Genomic DNA, 24,012 nt, shown 5'->3' on the forward strand with positions numbered 1-24,012 from the left:
ATAGACGGACAGGGGAAGCTGCGTCTTCATCGGGAGAGGTCACAAAGTCCCTCTACCCACAAGGTTCACCCCCTCTCATCTACTAAGTAGCCTGCTGAAGTGCAGACTACCATGAGAGACCAACCCATTCATACAGGCCTGACCTTTATTAATTTAACGTTGATCCTAATGCCTTTGGCTTATTATCTGCGGAAGATCCTAAAAGGGAGTGGTAGAGTGTGATTGTCGGTAGGATGGGGAAAGGGGCTTTCACTACTCTGAAGTTATGATACTTTTACTGGCATGTTGCAGAGCAGTATTCTCCGTCCTTTGTTAGCGAATTTTTGCAGAACACATTAATTGACATTTTCAAACATTTACTGTATATGGTGTTACTTAGAGTTTTGTTTCATTGTTTTTTTTTTCCCCTAACACCATAACATTTTATTGTTCATCAGTAATCTCTGAGTTATTCATATACCGTCTTCAAGTGCTGCATAAGGAAAGATCTATTACTTATGGTTGTTAAAATCTTATGTTACATTAGGTATTTTAACATATTGTTAACAGAAATACACAACACAGTTGCTCAGTTATTTTCAAACAGCTAATTCAGTTCTTAACCATTGTTTAGAGAGCACTTGAAAAGATCTTAGAAATGATAACCCACTGCTTATAGTTTATGTCTAAGAAAACTGAGATCCAGAAAGAGTCAACTTGGAGGAGTCCACCATTCATTCAGTCAAAGGCTTTTCTGTATCAGGCACTTCACAAAGTGCAGGGTCCGGGGATGGTCATCCTCGCTCTAGCTCCCTGCCCTAGAGACACCGCCCGGTGGAAGAGAGGCAGAGGTGTCCTTGGAACCTGGGTCAAACTAATTCTAAAGTGATTGCTCTTTCATGAAGTACCTAAGGTTTCTTAATTAAGCACCTCAGATGGATTGTAATCTGTCCAAAGTTTTATCTTTCATTGGTCCTCGCAGAACAAGAGTTCTTAAACATTTGGGGTGACAGGGACCCCTTTATAAATGCATTCGGTCAGCTGATCACATCCTCTGTGTCCTTGTACAGTGAGTTTGGGGCACATTCCAAGAGTGATCTCCCCAAACCTATATTCTCTTCATGATCTTGAGCCCCTTTTTGGAAATATGAGTTTGCAGCTGAAATGAATCTCCTGGCTCTTCAGTGTAGGTGGTGTGGACCTAGTTTTACAGACCACACTCTTCAGCCTGTTTTCCTGGGCATTACCACCATAAAGTAGCACATTATACCAGGGTTTCACCTGCAGAGTCAAACCCTGAAACCATTCACACTGACACCTCAAAAGCCATGCTACCTTGAAGAACTCTGGGTCAGCTGCCTTTCAAGGAGCTAGCTCATGCAGACTTTTGCTTAGAAGTTCAGGCAGTTCGGAAATTCGTGCCGCCTTTAGACTTGTAGACCTTATGCCAGAAAGAGCCCAGAGGGCTCAGAAGGATGCTCTCACTGGAGATTTCTATTTTCTCAGTGCCTTTCCTGCATGAGGAATCTTGATTTGGTGCCTTTTAGCTCTTTCTCATGTTATCACGTCATCTGAATTGGAGCTGCTTGCCTCTTCCAGCCTCTGCCACCCATGAAACATTTCACATTTGGAGAGAACTATAGCAGCTTGACTTTCTAAAGGAAACAGCTTCTCTTCTGGGATCAAACTGGAAGCAGATATTTGAGCTGTGAAACTTTTTTTTTTTTAAGTGTCAGGAGCTGAATTGAAGCATCATGTTCCATGTACTGGGACAAAGTCAAGTTTTAGGGCTAGAAGCAGGCGGCGTAGACACCTGCTGCAGAAGAGACTGCCTCGGACAGTTCAATCTGTCCCTTAAGTGTCTCCACCCTTGTCCACAGCCCCATGTTTTAGCTGAAGTTTGAAGCCCAGAAGGCATTTACTGTTGTAACCCATAGGGCTTAGTCTCCAAGGTTTTATAAGAACGGATACCTTAAATTGTACCTTCTGAAAAGAGTCAGTGTATTAAGAGATTGAATATAAAGATGCCGGATAACACGTTGGACCATCTTATCAGAAGGAACGCTCTCTAGGCTGCCTGCCTCTGCCCATCAGAGTCGGTAGACGTTTCTACCTCCATCCTTTTGTTTTGACTTCTGTTTATTTATCCTGCAGCAAATATCAGACATGTTAACGAACCCTAATTTTATAAATGAAATTATTGAGGCTCACGCTGTCAAGATGTGAACCTAACCAGACCTCAGATTTTCTGACTTAATAGCTGGACTGTAGCAGCCTTTCCCAGATAATGGAAGCTTCTGTCAGCTGCAGTCAGCCACCTGTTTCTAACAGGAGGCACCCAGACGCACAGAATGCAAATTCTAAGGGTAGCCAGTAGCAGATGGAGAGCCACCAGATGAAGCAATTTCACTAATCACGGGCGTTTCTGAAGAACCGACTTTCAGGTCTGGCCTCATGTCCTGACCCCAGGCCAGGCACTTTGACGGACACCAGGCATCTGCTGCCTCATATTCCAGAAGGTTCTTAGTGTATAATGAACTCTGCAGGTGCCCCAGCCTCCCAGTCAACCTGGACTCAATGCCTTCACAGTAGGGTTAAAGCTGGTTGTGCTCGGTATACACAGGAATGAGTAAAGACGAGTAGAAAACTCACAACTCTTGTTTGATCTTTGGGGATCTAAGGAACATATTTCTTTTTTGTCTGTCTTTTTAGTTTTGATCCCGCAGCTAACATCTTTTGCAGATTACCAAATTCACATGAAGACAAGCCGAAAGCTGTCCTTCTTCGGCTGTGCTTCCCAGTACAGGGTCCGCCAGCCACATGTTTCACAGTCACCCAGAACCATGGAAACGTGGCTGTGAGTATGAAAAGAGATGAAAACTGTCAAATAGCTCATTAATAACTTTCATATCGATTATCTGTTGAAATACTAATATTTTGGATATATAGTACTAAAGAGAAGATTAAACTTTCACCTGTTTCTTTTTGTTGGTAACGTGGCCAGTAGAAAATTTTAACCAACATGGCTTACATCTGGACCCCACCATTAAAGGTACATGGACTAGGAAATGGCAACCCACTCCGGTATTCTTGCCTGAAAAATGCTGTGGACAGAGGAGTTGGGTGGGCTACAGTCTCTGGGGTCACAAAGAGTTGGATGTGACTGAGGAACTAAGCACATTAAAGGTACTGAAAGCCTCTTCTTTCTCTGAGTTTCTATAAACTCAGTGACTATTTTGCATATTCTGTTGGATTCCATTTCATGTATGCACATCTGTGTCTTTTTTTTTTTTTTAATGAATCGTCACTTAGTCAAAGACAGGACCTTGGAAATAGTCTGTCTCATACCTTGATTTTCAGCAGTGGAGAGGACTGGTGGTCCCCATGCCTGGAAGGGATTTCTCTCCTTTGTGAGTACAGAGCACGTATGCTCAACATCCTGTAGAATGTCATAGAACTCAAAATACATGGTTAACAGGGACATGGGCCAGGCAGGGGGTGGTATTCCTGAGCTCTCTGCTTTCCTGGTCTGTTCTTAGGAGAACTCTAGACAGCTTTGTGTTTTTGTTTTTGGTTTTTTTTCCTTTGTGGTTGTGACTCTTGGCTGTACCAGTTTCCAGAGTAGACAAGAAAAGGTGCAGTCTTTAAAGAAATCACATCCCTGTGTCCTCAGGGAGAATGACAGTACAGAAGAACCCTTTGCAGGGGAACTGCTGGTTGGTTCTCCAAACCAGATAACTCCCTCTCAATTAAGTCCTGGCTCTGACTGGTACAGCCATGTGAGCCTGGGCAAAGCACTTACCTCTCTGAGCCTCAGTTTTCTTCTGTGTAAAATGAGAATACTGATAGAACATTCCTCATAATCAGATAATTTCAGTAAAATAACTTAGCACAGTATCTGGCACTTTATAAGTGTTACCCATTGTTATTATTACTATCATGGTAATGAGAGCCTCAGCTACTAAGCAATCTTGAATTTTTTTTCCTGATCTTGTGTGATTTGGGATTATTCCTACTGCCACATTTTTGAAAATGTATCATTTTTCAAATGACTGAAGGGCAAGTCCCAAGTCCAGAGGGGACTGGGTAAACTTACAAAGATCTAGGATTTGGGGAACAGAGCAGTTTCCTCTGAGCATCTAATTCGGTCCCTTTACCTGTTTTATCGCTGACGTTTGTATTCACTGACTGCACAGCATAGATCACAAGCTGATTTTGCAGGGACTCCCATTTCCCAGAGCCCAGTGTGCTTTGGTCAGAAATCGCAAGATGTTGAAAGGAACTGGGTTTACAAGCAACTTAATTCAGAAACTCAGAAGAGGGGGGATGTGTGCGTGTGCGGGGGTGTGTGCGTGTGCGGGGGAGTGTGTGCGCGCATGCGCGTGCTCATGCGCTTACTCAGTCGTGTCCGACTCTTTGCAACCCCATGGTCTGTAGCCTGCCAGGCTCCTCTGTCTGTGGGATTTTTCCAGGCAAGAATACTAGAGTGGGTTCCCATTTCCTTCTCCAGGGGATCCTCCAGACCCAGGGATCGAACCTGGGTCTCCTGCATTGTAGGCACATTTGTTACTGGCTGAGCCACCAGGGAGACCCCAGAAGAGGGTGAACAGGAGAAAACTCCCTGGAGGAAAATCACAGGTGAAGTAAAATGAGCAGACACCTTGGATTCAGACAGTCATGGGTTGTATCTGCTCTGCCAAATATTTGTCAGTTGATCTTGTTGTAGCCATCTAACCTGTGTCTTTCCCACGTACACAGTGAGATGGATGGACTTTGCAAGGCTGCTACCATGACTAGGAAGTGACCTAGATGACCAGAACAGTCTAAGCCAGTGACTGCTCACTCCTCCCCTCCCTTCCTCACTTGCCCTGACCCTCACTCTTAATTTCACGATCTTTCCTCCCCACCTCTGCCCCCTTAAATCGTGGTATGTAGCAGGGGTCCACAACCTCTGGGATCTGATGCCTGATGATCTGAGGTGGAGCTGATGTGATAATAATAGAATTAAAATGCGCTTGAATCATCCCAAACAGCCCCACCGCCTCTCCATGGAAAACTTGTCTTCCATAAAACCAGTGTCTGGTGCCAGAAAGGTTGGAGACTGCTGGATAGAAACCAGTTAGTGTTACATTCCCTGACTTGCAGCAGCAGTGACTTTGGAGTACACTTAAGAACATGTGGTTAGTAGTCTTCCATTAGATCCACTTATAGAAACGGGCGAGAGATTTTAGTTCTTTTTGAATTTACTATTCATTCTGGAAAAGTGGAAGCTTATATCTCACTTAAAAGCACTTTCAAAAAAGTTTCCCCTCCTCTGTTAGAAATGATGGGTTAAAGTATAAGAATGAAATATAACTAAATGTTGCCATTTTCCTACTTACTTTAATTTATTTAATTTACCCCTACACAATTATTTGAAGTAAGTTTTTGCTTGGGGCCAACACCAGCCATCTCCCAGGTACCTGTGATTTTTGTCAGATTTACAACAACATGGTGGCTAACTGGAATTTAGAGTTATTTTTACAGTAATTTATGATTAAATGCAATTTAGTATTTTATATTGGGCATATAATCTCCTAGACTTTTATCTTCAAATCATGGAATTTTAAGGACTAGTAGTTATTTTAGAACTTACCTAGTAGTTATTTTAGAACTTATCTATTCTTTACCACTTCACTGATACAGAAGTGAAGACCCAGAGGTATTAAATATCTTTCCCAAAGTTCCCAATGTGTTATTGACAGATCTAGAACTCATGTCCTTGCCTGTTGTTTTTTTTTTTCCCCTACTATGACACAGTGGCTTCTCAGTTGTTTTTTATATGATACAGTAACAATCTTGCATAGGTATGGCATTTTAAAAGTGGTTTGTTTTTTTTTAATAGAAGTCACAGAAAGTCTGGCAATGTATTTTAAGACTCTAATTTTCAGTTTCTTTAATAGATTACATTCAAGTAATACCCAGGAAGTATTTTACAGGCTGAAATGAAAGCCTTTAGTCTTTTAAAAGACTAATGCAAAAAGTGACCAACAGGGGGAAACCTTCTACAGCCTTTTGGATTAATTCACTTAGGTTTAGCCCCTTTTAAAAGCTCCTGTTGAAGTCAGCAAAAAACATCTGTTGACTTATTTATAGCCACAATTTCTAAGAAGCATATTCTATAGCAGATGAAAAAGTAGTTGACAGCTCATAATTCATAAAGTTACTGAGGCCTAATCTAATAGAACAAAATGTACAAAACTTGCTCCTGTGGTTCAGGCCCTATCACTTCCCTTTCAACTGAATGCAGAATGGTGTAACGAAGTGGAGCACAGGTTGTTCTGGTGGTTAAGAGGCAACTGGGTCCTTTTTCATGAGCAACATCACAGGTGTTTCAGTTGTAGGAAACCAGCATTTTTCTGACCAATCTCACTTTTCACTGGGATGCTTAAACACGTTGATATCTGCAAATTGTTACCAGTGTATTTTCTGTTAAGAATCTAAGATGTTGATGAGAATGACTGATTGAATACTTCTGTATCTGAGTTAAGCTTATCTTGTTACTTTTTACGTCACTCCTTTTCTTTCACCACGTGTTGTATTATAATATTTGACAAAGCCACATTGCCCTTGCTGACTTTTAAGCAATTATAAAAATATACCTAAATAATGTATATTTTTAGCTCACTTCTGGTCATCTTTTTGGGAATGTAGTCAGATTTCTTTCTATAATTAATTTATTTTATATTTTGCTTCTGTTCTATCTGTAGGACTTCCTGTATATCACAGTTGGGTTTTTTGTTTCTCATTTTTCTGGGTTTTGTTTTTTTGTTTTTTTTTTCAGTCACAGTTTAGGGGAAAAGAAAATGGTAGATTGTTCTGGCACAATTAAGTCTCTGTAGAGTACTTTTTGAGAATTTAATGATAGGCTCCAACTGCTGCCAATACTGACCCATCTAAAATTGTTATCCTTAAAAAGAAAATTATATCCAGAACAAGTCCATGGACTTCTTTAGCTGAGGGGTGAATAGCCTTGTGTTCATTTCACAAATGATTGTTGTACATTGTGAAAATGGAGAATTTATTAACCCACTAGAATTACTCACATTTGTCTGAGGTAGTTAAAAGTATCACTCTATTTTTTAAAAACTCTTGATGTTTCACACAGTAGCTAATGGTTGTATTTGCTTTTATCTCACAATTGCTATCCTTTATTGTATATATAAATTGCTTAGTTTTCTGTGATTTAAAAAAAAACATTTAATCAAAAAGCATGATTAAGTTATCTCTTCCTTTCTTAGTTTTCTCTGTTAGCTGACAGGGTATCTCTATTCAGTTATTTTCAGGTCCCTGTCTTTCTCACCTTTTTCTTTCTAATCCTGTAGACACATCATCTTTTTTCCTTTTCTCTGTCTCTTTGATTATGAGCATTTTAACTCCCTTCATATCCTTATTAAGCAGGCATATCACATTAATATTTCATTTTGGACTTTTTGAAATATAAGTTACTATATAAATCTTTTAAGTTTTGTTTTTGGTAAATTATTTGCTGGGCCCTTTTCCCATCTGATGATTAACCAAAATAAGTCCATCTGTACCTTGCAGAAAGTGATAAGTTAGTCAGCTATATTTAGCTAAATAAAACCCATTACATCCTTGGGGAAGAATGTGCTTAGTTTAGCCTTATGAGAAAACATTTAATAAATGCTGTCCTGAAAATATTTAGCCTGGCTGAGTAGACTGGCGAGGGTTCAGTCCTGATAAAGCTGAGGTGATGGTGAGAAGCTGGCCCTCTAGTCCAAGCTCAGGTTGAACAATCGCACCTCTTGTCAGTAAGGGGTGTAGCTGTGGGTGTCTCCTGTTGCCAAGTGCTTTACCATTGGCTTCCTGCAAGGATTTTCCACCCACTTCTTATGGCTTGTAACCTCCAGAAGGACATATGCGTGTGTCTGCGTAAGGAGGAAATGAGGTTCATGGAGTGGTTTTATGGTCAACGTGCTGAACTTGGCCTCAGTTTCCTCCTCTGTAAAATGGGGACAATTATAATACTACACAAAGTTCTGCACAAATGAGGTAAAGCACATAAAGTGCTGAGCAGTTTCTAACACTTATTGTTCAGTACATAGAAACTACTGGTTGTAGTAGTAGTAATTTGTCAGGTCAGCTTTTCTAATGTTTCCTTACCTTCCTCCTTTCCACCCACCCTGCAGTTTAACAAGCTGAGTCTTCTGAATGTGGCAAGGTAGGAAAAGCTCTTGTGTGGGCATCAGAACTGGGTTCTAGCTCTTGGCCTGAACTTCTGTGGGACATTGGGCACGTTGTGACCCACGTGATCTCTTCCCATACAATGGTACACAGATGCACAGAGCAACAGTAATAAGATCACACCTTGGTCTCCATTCTGCTGGTGATCCTTAACCTTGGAAGAGAAGAAAAATGCTCATCTCTTTCTTTTGATATCTAATTGGGTATGATAGCAGATCTAATTAGAATTGAGAGCCAGACCCATCACCTGCCTGACACATATTTGGATATTGGGCTGTGGGATCTGGTGTAAGATCAGCCTGTGAAGCCCAGGGCAATTTAAGTGACAAGTTATTAGTGTGTGAAGGTTAATTGTTGGGAGTTTGTCTCCCATAGTGATCTGGATTTTCTCTCTCTGATTGGTGGGCCCAATCCTTGCTATTCAGAGTGGTCTGAGGACCAGCAGCTGGGCATTACTTGGGAGCTTGCTGGACATGCAAAATCCCGAACCTCACCCTGATCTACTGAATCAGGTTATTAATACAACATTAAAGTTCAGGAAGCACTGCCCCAAATGGCTGCCATGGGGAATATTCTATCTGACACAGAAGGTGTTTACTAAATACCTATAGAATTGGTATTTGGCATTGATTTTTTTTTTCCGGTAGATTTATAGCTTCCTTCCTCTCTTTGGGTATAGTGTGTTGATGTGTTAGGTAGCTCAGTTTGTCATGACAAAATACCATATCAAAGTGGCTTAAATAGCAACAAAAAAAGTAGTTTTTCAGTTCAGGTCATGTGGCTGAAAGTCTGAGATCCAGGTGCCAGTGTGGTTGAGTTCTGGTGGGGACCCTTTCCTGGACTATGTACAGTAGCTTGTTTTGTGTTCTCACATACGGGGGGGGGGGGCAGGGGCGGGGGCACTAGTGGTAAAAAACCCACCTGCCAATGCAGGAGACATAAGAGACGTGAGTTCGATCCCTGGGTCAGGAAGATCACTTGGAGAAGGAAATGGCTACCCACTCCAGTATTCTTGCCTGGAGAATCCCACAGACAGAGGAGCCTGGAGGGCTGCAGACCATGGGATCGCAAAGAGTTGGACATGACTAGAGTGACTTTAGCACATATTGGGGCTCTCTGGTATCTTTTCTTACAAGGGCACTAATCCCATCATGATGGCCCCCACCCTTATGATTTTATCTCAGTTTAATTACCTCCCAAAGGTTGCATCTCCAAATATCATGTAGGGAGTAAGGCTTCAATGTATTAATTTGGAGGAATGTGGTTCAGTCCATGGCAACTGATTTCTGCAACTTATTTTGAGATTCATCCAAAAAAGTAAAATAGGCAGGTGGAAAGATATGTAATAAATATAGTAAAATGTTAATAATAAAATCTAGGATGAGGGTATATATTTATGTCCACATTCACTGTACAGTTCTTTCTGGCATATTCAAAATTGTCAGAGAAAAAGCCCTGCTCTCTTTAGTAACTAGAGTGAATCTAGTGGTTCTTTTCCCTGATTTCCATCGAGGCTTTCTTAAAACAACCTCGCTGGACAGCTTTGCCTCTTTGGCAGGAGCCCCCTCTGCACGCCCTCCTTGGTCAGATAATGTCCTGCTTCTACACTGTTAGTTATAAGGTTCCAACCTCCACTGAGACGCTTCATTCTGGCCTCTGGTTTCCCCAGTAGTATCTTTCTGTTCAGTTTCTCATTTACCTTGGCCATCTCCTGATAAGAGGATCCTTCAATTCTTATGAGGTTGGGTCTTCTCAAGTTTCATTGAAACAGCCTACATTAAGCATTTCTAACTTTTTCTGCACTTGACTGTGAAATCTATTATCAGATGAAAGTGGGAGAGAAGGGTGTGCCTCCGTGGTCCACCCTGCCCCTGAGAGAGACGGCTTGACTCACCTGGAGCCCCCACCTCCCTCATGTTATTAATGGGGCTCCCATTGTTTTCTTTTTAGGACTGTCAGGATCTGAAGTTCAGGGTATTTTCTAGTGAGGGGCAGTGTACTGGCTTGTTTATTTGGTCAGTTCAGTTCACTTGCTCAGTCCTGTCCAACACTTTGCGACCCCATGGACTGCAGCACGCCAGGCCTCCCTGTCCATCACCAACTCCTGGAGCTTGCTCAAACTCATTTCCTTTGAGTCGGTGATGCCATCCAACCATCTCATCCTCTGTCGTCCCCTTCTCTTCCTGCCTTCAATCTTTCCCAGCATCAAGGTCTTCTCCAATGGGTCAATTCTTCACGTCAGGTGGCCAAAGTATTGGAGCTTCAGCTTCAGCATCAGTCCTTTCAATGAATATTCAGGACTGATTTCCTTTATGGATTGATTGACTGGCTGACTGGTTCAATCTCCTTGCAGTCCAAGGGATTCTCAAGAGTCTTCTCCAACACCACAGTTCAAAAGCATCAACTCTTCGGCGCTCAGCTTTCTTTATAGTCTAACTGTCACATCCATACATGACAACTGGAAAAACCATAGCTTTGACTACACAGACCTTTGTTGTGTAGTAGTAATGTCTCTGCTTTTTAATATGCTGTCTAGGTTGGTCATAGCTTATCTTCCAAGGAGCAAGCATCTTTTCATTTCATGGCTGCAGTCACCATCTGCAGTGATTTGGGAGCCCAAAAAAAAGTCGCTCACTGTTTCCATTGTTTCCCCATCTATTTGCCATGAAGTGATGGGACCAGATGCCATGATCTTAGTTTTCTGAACGTTGAGTTTTAAGCCAAGTTTTTCGCTCTCCTCTTTAACTTTTATCAAGAGGCTCTTTAGTTCTTCTTCGCTTTCTGCCATAAGGGTGGTGTCATCTGCATATCTGAGGTTGTTAATATTTCTCCCAACAATCTTGATTCCAGCTTGTGCTTCATCCAGCCTGGCATTTCGCATGATGTACTCTGCATATAAGTTAGATAAACAGGGTGACAATATACAGCCTTGACATACTCCTTTCCCGATTTGGAACCAGTCTGTCGTTCCATGTCCAGTTCTAACTTGCTTCTTGACCTGCATACAGATTTCTCAGAAGGCAGGTAGGGTGGTCTGGTATTCCCATCTCTTGAAGAATTTTCCACAGTTTGTGGTGATCCACACAGTCAAAGGCTTTGGCGTAGTCAAAAAATCAGAAGTAGCTGTTTTTCTGAAATTCTTGCTTTTTGATGATCCATCGGATGTTGGCAATTTGATCTCTGGTTCTTCTGCCTTTTCTAAATCCAATTTGAACATCTGGAAGTTCACGGTTCATGTACTGGTGAAGCCTGGCTTGGAGAAGTTTGAGCATTACTCTGCTAGCGTGAGATGAGTGCAATCGCGTGGTAGCTTGGACATTCTTTGTTTATTTGGTGGGGAGTGCAAAAACTGGCATTATTAGGGTCATTTTACTTGAAGACACTGGAAAGTATCAATACTATAGCTGCCCACATGGGGAGCATCCACTGTGTGTCACGTGAATCCCTCTCTGCAGTTACTCTTAAACTAGGGAGCCTTGGTGGGAAATTCGGGGGAACTCATCACAGGTTTCTGTCTTTGAAAGAAGAAATGGATTCTGGTGGAGAGAAACAGGTCCAAGCTGAACTCAGGGACACTATTCAGGAGGTTTGTGATTAAATGACTTCATTTCTCTCAGTCTCCTCACCTTTAAATTGAGGGTGATAAGGAACTGCTATGAAAAATAAGTGAAAGAAAGCCTTTCTGTAAGATGCTTAGTGTGGAGGTGTGATTCCTAACTGATGTTCAGTAACAGTCATTCATTCAATAAATGGTCAAGCACCCCTTGGGTTTGTATCACGATTCTTCCTCTCTTTCCTTCCCTTTTTGGGCCTCTCAGCACACTTTGTATGAAATCTTTCTAAGCCAACCAACCAAAGGATCCCAACTTTCCTTATAAACCATTAGGCTCCCAGATCCTAGGGAGTCAACTACAAATTATTTTCCGTGTGGGGAGAGGTGGAATTCTTTTTCTCTTCCCCATTTATCTCTTGCCCAGCATCTTAATTTGCTATATGCTATAAATGGTAATCTTTAAATCAGACTCCAATTTAGGTGATGAGAATCACAATTAATTAGGCTAGCCTGTCAAAGATTAAGTGTAATCTTGCATTTCAATTATCTCAATGCCGAGACTTCAGCCAAGGCCATCAGAAGTGAAACTGTAATGTCTGCTTATGTTTAATAAAGTCTTTGCCTGCTATTTGTTTCCTGGACTAGTCTCTTGTCTAGAAATAAATTAGATAGGCAGAGGATCTCAGATCCCTTTTTTCAGCTGTGGAGCAGAAGAGATAAATGCGAGAAGTTAAAGGTATTAAAGACTAATTAGTTTAGGGGATCTGAAAAGATTTGCAAACTTCTTGTTTAAATCTGTTGACAACTCTTTAATTCCCTCCAACTAGTTATGCCTAAAAATAGTGTAGTTATGGCTGAAGATTTCCTTTGAAAGATTTACTTTCTACTCCCATTTTCAGTTGCTCGTATTTTTTTTCTTCCTCCTACTCCAAAAGAAAAATCCTAGTTTCCACCAAGCTCAGTGTCATTCCAACCACATCTTTCCTTTACATTCAGAAAACTGAAACATAGTAACTCACATAGACAGTCCTTATAGGGAGAAAGTGCACTATAGTGAAAATCATGTGATAATTTAGATATGATTTCTGAAAAGATAGAGTGTTTTTTTTTATATATAGAAAGGCAAAATGCAGGTATCTACTCTAATTAAATGTTTCCTGTTTGCTACCTTAAAAAAAACTGTTGAGAATTCTGTTTTAATTAATAATTTCTGGTGTTAAAACTTACCATTGCTTTTGGGTATTTTAAAAATCTATGAATGATAATAAAAAAGATTAAATAGATAGTTCAAAATTAATAATAGCTACCCATTATCTTGCGCTTGCTACATTCTAGCCACTGTGCTTACCCATGTTTGTTTATATATTATTCATTTAATCCTTGTTACACTTAAAATTATTCCCATTTTACAGGTGAAGAAACTGAGTTTCAAGTTAATTAACATACCCAAGATTATACTCAGTAAGTGGCAAAACCAAGATTAAAACCTAGGTCTCTTTGGCTTTAAAGTTGTGCTTCTAGTGATTTGTCCACTGCTGATTAACCAGTTCCAAAGTTAAGGAACTCATAATTATTTTATTTTGGTGGGGTTTGTTTGTTCATTTTGTTTAGCTTTTCTCTGCATTGTCTTAGCCAGCATTTCTTACGGCTTTGCCCATAGAACTTGAGAAGTTGAAACGTTCAGAGTACTAACCGTTATAAGCAGAAAGTATGAATGTGCTTATAAGGTTTATTTAAGAAAAGTATTATTGGGATTTGTTAGATTTTAGCCTACCAGAATGTCCATTTTTCATTTGAAGGAATAAAAGAGATTGTTCCAGGTGGAAAAAAGTTTTGATTGAGCAACAGTTAATAGGCAAGCATCTTGATTTAATATTGATCCACACTTTGCATATACTTTCTTTTCTGTTTATTTGTACTGCATTTTAAAAGGTAAGTGGCAGCTTTTTATGTACTTCCAAGCTGCTTCCATCAGTAATGAAATACTTGGCTTGGGCCGTTTCTGGAGTCCCAGAATTTCAGCTTAAATTTTCCATTCGTCCCTGCCAGGCCCTAATTCTAAAATATCTTTTTTTATGGAGAAGGCCTCCAAAAGGTGCAGCTGTGTGCCGGTTTCATCTTGCACTTTGTAGCGGCGTTGGCACTGTTGAACGTGAGGAATGCCACTGTCTCCCACACACCACTGGCGCCCAAGGACTGTTCAGGCCTGTCCATGTTAGTGATTTGGGAAGGGCCTATGTCGGGAGGGAAGGCTCTCTTCTGTTCCATGCGATTGGTTGTCGCCAGGGCAAAGCGGGGAAAATAGAACTAGTGGAAAATGCAGCATCTGATGAGTTTGAGCAAGCCTTGGGAGTTGGTGATGGACAGGGAAGCCTGGTGTGCTGAAGTCCATGAGGGTGCAAAGAGTTGGACACGACTGAGTGACTGAACTGACTGACTGATGTGTCCTCAAGAATTCTTTTCTACAACCTGGGACACCTAGTCCATTAGTTTGTTGTTGTTGTTCAGTCGCTCAGTAGCATCTGACTCTGCGACCTCATGGACTGCAGCACACCAGGCTTCCCTGTCCTTCACCATCTCCTGCGCAGCACACCAGGCTTCCCTGTCCTTCACCATCTCCTGGAGTTTGCTCAAACTCATGTCCGTTGAGTTGGTGATGCCATCCAACCATCCCATCCTTTTGTCGCTCCCTTTCCCTGCTCTTCATCTTTCCCAGCATCAGGGTCTTTTCCAATGAGTGGGCTCTTAAACAGTATGAATAGTTCATTGGTGTTCCTGTAAAAGGCTGATTCCTCTTTTTTTTTTTTTTGAAACAAGACGCATCTTGGCTTCACCACCACTTTTAGAGCCTTCTGCTGTTCTTTCTTGTCTTCTTTCTCTTTAAGTAATACTGATTTCTTTTGATGAAAAGTGATTCAGCTAAGTGAAAAACTGGTGTTGGCTTATAGTGGAGGAATCTAAAATTCACCCAGCTTTGAGAGCAGACTTGGCTCTCCACACAGTTACACTGATTACAGCAGGGTTCAAAAACCAAAGAACATTCCTCATTCAGGTATACACATCTGTGTGTAAGGTGAAATCAAATGAGAATTTATATGTAAACTTGATGAGGATTACGCTCTGCTTATTTGTGTTTTGTTTAATGGTCACCATATATGACCTCTATATTGTGTATGTGTATATATGAGTTCCATTATGTTTTATTTTATTGACCTGTATGATGTACTTTATCAAGGACTTTTCAAAGAACCACTTGCCAACTTTGGTACTTCCTAGCAGTTGTCATTTCCTGCTGAAATTCTTTAAAATGGGTTCTAACAGAAGTGTAAACATTGACCTTGAGTATTTAATAAAATTAAAGGAATAGTTGATTTTAGGATTGTTGAAATAATTAATATTTTGCTTTAAAATGCTTTTTAGACTTTCACTCTTAATTGATCCTGTTACTCAAAGTAGAAAATGTGAACTTCAAAAGTTTCTTGGGTAAGCTTCCACATCCCCTGTGTTTAAATATTTTAAAGGGAAATGGACTGAATCATAGATATTGTACTACAGAATAGGAAATCCTTGCATTGTTATTTTAAAAAACCTTGTGTCTTTGTAAAATTTACTTTTTAAAACTCCCACTGCAAAACTTTAATCGGGTGTAATGATTTATACATTTGAGTAATAAGCTTTTTTCAATATTAAAAAAAAATTCAGTGATAAATTCACTCAATGTGTTACAAAGGAATACCTGTACTTCCTACTGCATACGTCTAGTATTTTTCTTTTTAAAATATTCTGGGGTGTACTTTGAGAAAGGTGTTGTTATAGATACCTGATAGCCATCACAGTGCTTTTTAGAAACTTCCCGTTGTACTTGTATGAGTGAAACAAATGATACTTTGCATCTCAGGATATGAAAAGCAAACTACCATGTTTTGCCAAAGAGACATTGAAAGGACTTAGGAAAGATTTTTTTTTTTTTTACCCCTCCTTCAAGCTGAAGTGAAGAAATAGGAGTGGTAGAAACAATTTTATATGTAGTATTTGCCAGCCCAGTAATATAACAACTGTTGGGTGCATATTTCAATCACAGTTAGATGAAATCTTTAATTATCACTTAATTTAACTTTCATATTTGCTTGCAGAAATGATCGTGTTGATAAGATTCTGGGAGAAGATAAACTTTTATTAAGCAATTGCATCTTTGGTTGCCAACTTTAACTTTTTTTTTTTAATTAAAAAAAATGCCTGTGTAATTTATGAGGGAAGAGAAAGAGGAACTAGACATGTTAGTTGGATGAATGTTGTACAGATATGTGGGTTCAGGTATTTACTATTTAATCTTTAGCTTTTTGCACTTTGGTGTATGCTGAGATCTGTAAGTTTGAGAAAGCTAAGAGATGCTACTGCTGCTGCTAAGTCGCTTCAGTTGTGTCCGACTCTGTGCAACCCCATAGACGGCAGCCCACCAGGCTCCCCCATCCCTGGGATTCTCCAGGCAAGAACACTGGAGTGGGTTGCCATTTCCTTCTGCAGTGCATGAAAGTGAAGTCGCTCAGTGGTGTCCAACTCCTAGCGACCCCATGGACTGCAGCCTACCAGGCTCCTCCATCCATGGGATTTTCCAGGCAAAAGTACTGGAGTGGGGTGCCATTGCCTTCTCCAAGAGATGCTACAGTGAGTCCTAATTAATAATATTTCTCTACATCTGATCTCTACCTTTGTGTTTTTCTCCTGTTACATGTGCTGATAGGAAATTTCATTTTGCTCAGTGTAGAAGGCATCTGTAGGGGAGGATATTTTTGTGAGCTGATAATCTAAGGCAAAAGGAAGTAGTTTATAGTTTATCAGAGGAAATGAGATGCTGTGCTCTTCTATAGTATTTCTTTTTTTATTTACATTGCTTTTAATTAAAAAGACTACTTTAGTTAAAAAGAAACTTTCAAGATACTTGCATTTTTTACTAAAGAATAGTTACAGTATCATGTTAATTTCAGGTGTACAGCATAGCAAGCAATTCAGTTTCATATATATATGTACATATATATATATATATAGTCTTCTTCAGATTTTCGTCCATACAGGTTATTGCAAAATGCTGAGTAGAGTTCCCTGTGCTATACAGTAGGTCCTTGTTGATTATCTATTTTATATATAGTAGTGTGTATATATTAATCCCAATCTCCTAATGTATCCCTCCCCCCACCCCAAGATACTTGTATTTTAAGGACTTTTCAGGTATACTCATATTTTAACAGATTTGGGCAGTGTCATTGCTGGATTTTTTTTCAGGCAGTGGGTAGGGGTCACTTGCATGGATTTGCTTCTCATAACAGCATGTCCTAAAACTTACTACTAACCCAAAACAGATGACTAGCTCCATTCTTGGATATTCCGATTCTGGGGGTTTGTAGTTGTACCAGCAGTCTGTCTGTATAACGAGTCCTCCGGGTGATCTGTAGGCTCAGGTTGATGGCAGAAACACAGGTGAGATGAAGTTCCCACGCAGCTCTCTACATCGTGACTGTCTGGCAAGTCGGTAGCATGCCTGCCCTGCTTTTATGAAGTGCAAAGTATGCTCAAGTGCTGTTGTAGTAGGACAAAGTGGCCCAGGAAACTCAGTGATAAACCTTGTGTGCCCTGTGTTCAGACGTTGTTGAGTCCCATGTACCAATGCTGGGTGCTCAGGGCTGGCTTTATAGTGGGGTCTTTGTAGTACAAAGTCGACTCAGGAATCTTTCATGTGCTTTTGACAACACTTGCCCTTGTTCAGGCTATGGGACTGTGCTCTTCAGAACTGGGGTCAGTAGTCATTTACAGCTATTTCATTTTAAATCTGTAGACATTAAAAATTCTCTTCCTCCTTTGCAGGAGTTACATTCCAAGTGCTCAGAGCACTTGCTGGGTAGCACAGCTAATAGAGCATTTCCGTCATCACAGCAAGTTCTGGAGAGTGCTGCTATAGGATTTTCTTCCATAACGTAGCTCTTCTCCTTTTATCCTCGGTAATTGGTATAGCTAACAGAGTCAGGTGGCAAGATCACGTTACTGTCTCAGGGGATGGAAGGGTCTTATACTACAGGCTCTGCGTTTCCAAAATCACATAAACAATACTTAATTTTCTGAGGTCAAAGTTTAACATAATCTTACTTGACTGTTGTGAATCTGTTGTTTTTATGTGCTAACTCACTATTAGAAAGATGGGCTGCATTGGAAATTTGCTGAACATGATATATGGCTTAAAAAGTCACACCACTGAAATCTCATCGAAACAAAATTGTCAGTATTTAGTCTTAGATTATATAAGCTATGTGAGAGTACATATACAGCCATGAACCTTAAGTGTCTAAAAGTGATTTATGGGTGGCTGATAAATAGACTGCACAGGTAGGTATTTTCATAAAGACTGTCATTTACCTATATTTTGCATTTTGAGAAATTTGAGATGCATATATTTAGCTCCCTCTTCTGGTATCTTATGGGAAAGGTGTTTGTATTTATATATATTTTTGGAGTGAAAAATACAGTTATCAGTATAATGTTGAAGGACATTATTTGTGTCACCCAATTAGATTTTTTTTCTTTTGTTATCATTTGGTAAAACATGTAAATAAAAGCATGGAAAGAACAGTTTGTGACAGTATCACATGTGTTAAGATATTAACTGACCAAAACATGTGTAAGCCAGTAAAGGCATTTCAGTAGCAGGTCCGTGGGGACTGGAGTGTTCAGTGGCCAGTGATCATTTGTACCTGCTTTGTATTTGATAGTACACCCACCTTAGCATTTGTGGAGCTTGGGGCAGAACACAAAGGGGACCCAAGCAACTTACATCTGAATATTTGGAAGTTAAAATCACATTAACAGACTGTTTGATGAAAGTGGTTCCATCCTCCTGCATTGACAGTTATTTCTTCACGATGACCGGGAAGCTGGATTTGAATTTAGATTTCTTGGGTTCTGAGTTCTGACTGAGAGCGTGGTGACATGTGGAGAGCTGGTCCACCCCTGGCTTGGCCCCGTGCCGCTGGAACCTTGCACGGCCAGACTCTATTCCATCCTGAGCCCACTCCCCTTCGCCCCAGCCCATGCCTCGGGCCAGTGGGGCACGCTGGAGTGAGGTCTGCGCTCAGAAGGCTGGGCCTGAGGCAGAGACCTGAGAAGCCACTGAGGCACGGGATTGGGGCTTCTGGGGAGCCTTCTGATCGTGTCCTAGAAGAGGAGCAGCAGCTGTGTCCCCCAGGCAGCTCACACCATGGGAAGAGGCAGCGCTGGAGGGTGGTGGCCTGAGAGGAGCCTTCTAAACACAGGGCCCCGCTCAGGCTCTCTCTTTCGTCCTGGCCTGAGTTTGGTGCTGTCCTGATTGCAGTCCGTGACCTCGTGTTCAGGTCGTTCTCACTGCTGTTGATTGCATTGGATTGCCCTCGATCAAACATAACCGCAGGATTGTGTTTGTTTGCAGCTTCCACTCTCCCGGACCTTGCAGAGCAGTTCGCGCCCCCCGATGTCGCTCCACCACTTCTTATCAAGCTTGTGGAAGCCATTGAAAAGAAAGGTAATCCAACCGGTCAGGGAAATCAGCTCACGGGTTATGGCCTGATCGCGTGGGTGTCATCATTCATATCTGTTGCATGGACGTTCATTGAATCCACTTCCTGCCACCTGTGCTGGATACGTAAGCTGTTTGTGGCCATGACCTGGGGAGATAGTCTTGCTCTGACTTCTCACTCCATACCAACGTGTAGTTACTGTATGGAAGCTTTTAAATTCTCCCTGTTTTAATAAATAGAATTAACTTGTTCCTCAGTGGCCAGATGATTTTGCCAAAATTATTGATATGCCAGATAAGATGAATAGTGGGAGTTGACTTCCAAGAATGCTTGGTACACATCTCGAATAGACACTGGATGAAAACTGGAATGTGTCTCTGGCTGCAGGCTCGCAGGTTCCCCAGAGAGCTGTGTTTTGCATACTTGGTCTGTTTTGTGTCCTAGGTCTGGAATGTTCAACTCTATACAGAACACAGAGCTCCAGCAACCCAGCAGAGTTACGACAGCTTCTTGATTGTGGTGAGTGTCAGAGAGTTGGAAATACACAGAGGGAAAGACGGTTCTTACCTTTGCATTTCAGGTAAAGCACAAAACACTTGAGCTTAAGCGTGCAACGTTCTCGGTTTGGAGGGAGCTCAGAAATCATGCACACTTCCCTCTGTACTCTTCCTGTAAGAGGGCAGGCCTTTGATGTTTTTGTCTCCTGAGCAGGGGTGTCTGTGCCCATCTGCCTGCAGGTACATTGGCTGGCTTCACAGCCATGATCCTTTTGGGCCTGCAGAAATTGCACAGGAGAGAAACATCTTGGGATTTCTCTTGATTCTGCTCATCTGTCATCTTTCTCAGGCCTTGCCATTGGCTACATCTAATTCATCTGGACTAGTTGAAAAAGTACTTATAAACCTGTCATTTAACAAAGGTCTCTTCTGACCTTTTCCCTTCTTTTCTTTCTGTCTTCATTCCTTTCTTGCTTGCTTGCCTTTTCATGCCATATTTTTATCAAGTAAAGTGAAAGTGAAAGTTGCTCAGTCATGTCCAACTCTTTGCGACCCCATGGACTATACTGTCCATGGAATTCTCCAGGCCAGAATACTGGAGTGGGTAGCCTTTCCCTTCTCCAGGGGATCTTCCCAACCCAGGGATTGAACCCGGGTCTCCTGCCTTGCAGGCAGAGTCTTTACCAGCTGAGCCACATAACCACACTGGAAAGAATCTGCCTGCAATGTGGGAGACCCGGGTTCGATCCCTGGGTTGGGAAGATCTCCTGGAGAAGGAAATGGCAACCCACTCCAGTATTCTGGCCTGGAGAATTCCATGGACAGTATAGTCCATGGGGTCGCAAAGAGTCGGACACGACTGAGTGACTAACACTTTCAACATCATGATATTGATGTAGTCATGATATTTAGTAGTGTGCTGGTAAACCAATTCTTGGAGAAGGAGGGAAGCCCTGGTTTGTAGCATTTCCCCATTTCTGTAAATATTCCTACTTGATTAATTTCACATTACCAATGTGTTACCACTTGGGAAGAACTGTGAGCCAATTCAAGTCAACTCTTAGCACACCACTGGTTAAATGGCATCCATTAATTTAACCAAATGGTACCTTAGCTATTAGTTCCTTCCCTCTTTGCCATACAGAATACAACTATAAAAATATAAATTTACTTGCTATCATTCCAGCAAGTCATCTTCTACATCAGCATCTGGAATCTCTTAGACCCTTTATCCCCTCCCAATTCTTTTCTTTTTACTGGTAATTTTTTTGCCTTGCACTGTTTTAACTGAATTTGGGTGCTTGAACCAAAAGAAGTAAAATCTAGTTTTAGAAGAAGCAAAATCTAGTTTTAGAAGAAGCATTTTCAGATGTACAGTTATGCAAAGAATACCCACGTGATATTTAATAAATGAAAAAAGTTGAAGTGTGGGGCAGCTTCAAAACGAGGCAGCTTATGAAAATTTCTAGAAAAGATGTTTCTGGGAAAAAAAGGAGATTAGATCTTCATCAGTTGATAGTTTGACTTGAAACACACCACCCAAATGTTTGAAGCTTGAAAAAAATTTTTTTAACTTTCATTTTTCCTTTGTACATGGAAATCAGTCTTACACACAACACAGGGTACATCCTCCTACACATCCAGAGTAGGTCATTAGAAGTTGGCTGGCAGAAAAAGCAAGCTGAAAAGCCGTGGTTTTTTTTTTTCTAACAGCTTTACCAGAGTGTTAAGGAAACACTGAATTTTGTCCTAGCCAATTGAACTAGAGATACATGTTTTGGTCAGAAAATTGGTCAAATTGAGCATGTTAAAAGTCACAGGAAATGTTTAGACTTCAGAGACTGATGAAATGGGAGTTATTTGAAAAAGAGTAGTTACGTTTTCAAATGTGACCAAAAACAAAATGATGCAGTTGAGCTTTTAAAAAAAAATCTTCACACCACCTGTGAGATGGAATAAATAACCCAAAGTCAAGTCAACAAGATATTTTGATAGACAGCTTTCTTCCCTCATTTGAGATCAAAACATATACATAAAACTGGTTTTCCTTGGATTCTGTACTATAAAAGTGAATTTTGTGAAAAAACAAAAAAAGTAAACATCTCAGTTTAGGAGTGAGGATCCTCCACGACTATTTCTAGCTTGAGGATTTGTCTGTCTATTTAAAAAAACTGTAATTTCCAGAGATAAAAACTTATCTCTGGAGGAAACTCAGAGATAAGTCACTTAAACTCAAAAACAAAAAGCATGGCTTTTAACTAACCCCATGAATTACCAGTGTCAGAAAAGGGTGGACGTGGGTGGAGGACAACGGCCCACTTTTATTAGCACCCACTAAGTTACTTTATTTCATCCGCACATCAGCCTTGTATATAAAAGTTACTGCTGCTTATAAAGCCATGACTTGCATCCAGATTGTTCTGACCCTAAAAGTCCTTATTCTTTTTTCCCCCCACTGTATTGGCCTAAAATACATTGTCTTTTTTAAAATTTTAATGGTGTGAATTATTCTCCCTCTCCCCACCTTTTTGGTTTCTCTTAACATGATTCAGTTTTTTTTCTTTAAAAGTTCTCATCACAAGAAAAAAAATTTCTATGTGTGACTCTATGTGGATATCAACCAGACTTACTGTGGTGATGCTTTAACAATGGTATATACAAATAAGAAATCATTACATGGTAATCATATGTCAAGATGCCTCAATTTTAAAATTCAGACTTTTTCAGCCTCAGTGTGTGGACATTTTAGAATGGATAATTCTTTGTTGTCAAGGAGCTGTTCTTAGCATTATAGGATTTCAGCAGCACTCCTGGCCTCTGCCCAGTAGTTGCCGATGAGATTGTACCCCGCTTGTGACCATCTGAAATGTCTGCAGGTGCTGGCTGATGTCTCCTGAAGTCAGGAGTAGGGCAGCAAAATCGAGGACCCCAATTGACGACCCTTGACTCAGCTAGAGATCAGTCAGGACGGGGACTCCATTCCAGTGGGAGAAGGGCTGAAATGTGGGAGAGGTTACTGGTTACCTGTCAGGCGCAGACTCAATGAAAAGCAGGAAGAGCGTGTAAATGCCCCCAGCCCAGACCTGAAGACTCAGCCAGATTCCACAGTCATCACAGGACAGCTGTGTCCAGCTCTTGGAAAAGCATGTTAGAATAGCTTTAATACAGAAAAGGAGACTTCCAAAACAGAAGTCAGAAAGTCCAAGGAGCTTTAGAAGTTATCTGTAAATAAATAGAACATTACTACATCAGCTCTGGTGGAATTTGACATAAGGTGGTGAGCTTACCTAAAGACTCGAAGTAAGGTTATTTCATTCAAAAGCTATAAAGTCTCTTTGGAATAATACCTCATGTGTTGGAGAAGGGCTTCGGTGAATTAACATCACTCTCAGGATTTTTTGTAGCTCAGCCCACAAACATTTAACAAGCACATTCTGTGCTGAGCCCTGAGGGATGTGAGAAAAGCAGGGGAGAGCCACAGTCTGTGCCCTCGAGGGACGTCAGCCTAGGAGTGCCCATCAGTCGCTGGAGAGACTCGTAATTACCATGGTGGGAAGTGTCCCAATAGAGGGATGGGTTATCAGCACTGCTCCTGCACAGAGAAGGCAGCAGATAGTCTGCCTGAGGGAAGGACGTGGGGAATATTTAGCATCTTAAAGTTTATACCTCATTGCAAAAATGGTTTATTACCCTTTTTAGGATGAGCAAATTAAGAAATACGAATTTTCTGGGCAAAGTGATATTAAATGGAGTATACAGGTGATTTCGCATTGGGGGGGGTGGGGGCCCAGCAGCTATGGAATGCTCCAGCAGGGATGCAGATACAATTTTGACAGTCACACTAGTAAACTTTCCACATGGATCCTTTATGCAGAGACCTAGTCTTGCCCTTCCCCACACTTACTAGAGATGTGATATGTACTTGGTTTGTTCTTTGTGGGACATTTAAGTGGTTTAACCCCTTGCTTGCTTCTCCACCTTTTCATTCTTTTCCTATCCATATTTGCTACCAGATGGATATCTCTGAGCTTTATGATATTATACGATTATCTTTCATAAGATCCACCTAGCTGGTGAGACAGGTTTGGCTTATGATGACATTGTGTTCAAGGAACTCTGGTAGCTTCCAGCTCAACCTGAGTGCTTTATAGTACCACACCTGGTTCATGGGCATCCAGGATGCTGCTTCTCCTCCTCAAGC

General features: G+C 41.0%; 1 protein-coding gene and 1 long non-coding RNA gene across 3 annotated transcripts in view; one reads left to right on the forward strand and one right to left on the reverse strand.

Moving 5' to 3' along the window:
- PIK3R1 (phosphoinositide-3-kinase regulatory subunit 1) overlaps window positions 1-24,012 on the forward strand; it is a 90,839-nt gene that overhangs the window by 46,604 nt on the left and 20,223 nt on the right. For both annotated transcript variants that reach the window (XM_081518414.1, XM_081518413.1), the window contains exons 3-4: window positions 19,227-19,319; window positions 19,759-19,833. Coding sequence is in view for 1 of the 2 variants with exons in the window: in XM_081518413.1 (XP_081374539.1) it covers window positions 19,227-19,319; window positions 19,759-19,833 (168 nt within the window). In the remaining variant the exon portion in view is untranslated. The remainder of the gene's footprint in view (window positions 1-19,226; window positions 19,320-19,758; window positions 19,834-24,012) is intronic.
- LOC145516793 (uncharacterized) lies at window positions 353-23,039 on the reverse strand. The gene is made up of 4 exons (XR_014061771.1): window positions 22,836-23,039; window positions 21,208-21,291; window positions 19,882-20,089; window positions 353-2,834 (listed from the first exon to the last, which is right to left on the reverse strand). It is a non-coding gene; the product is annotated as an uncharacterized LOC145516793 (long non-coding RNA).

Source organism: Giraffa tippelskirchi, chromosome 8, assembly GCF_054371585.1.
Source record: "Giraffa tippelskirchi isolate mGirTip1 chromosome 8, T2T-mGirTip1v1.2.pri, whole genome shotgun sequence".
NCBI lineage: Eukaryota > Metazoa > Chordata > Mammalia > Artiodactyla > Giraffidae > Giraffa > Giraffa tippelskirchi.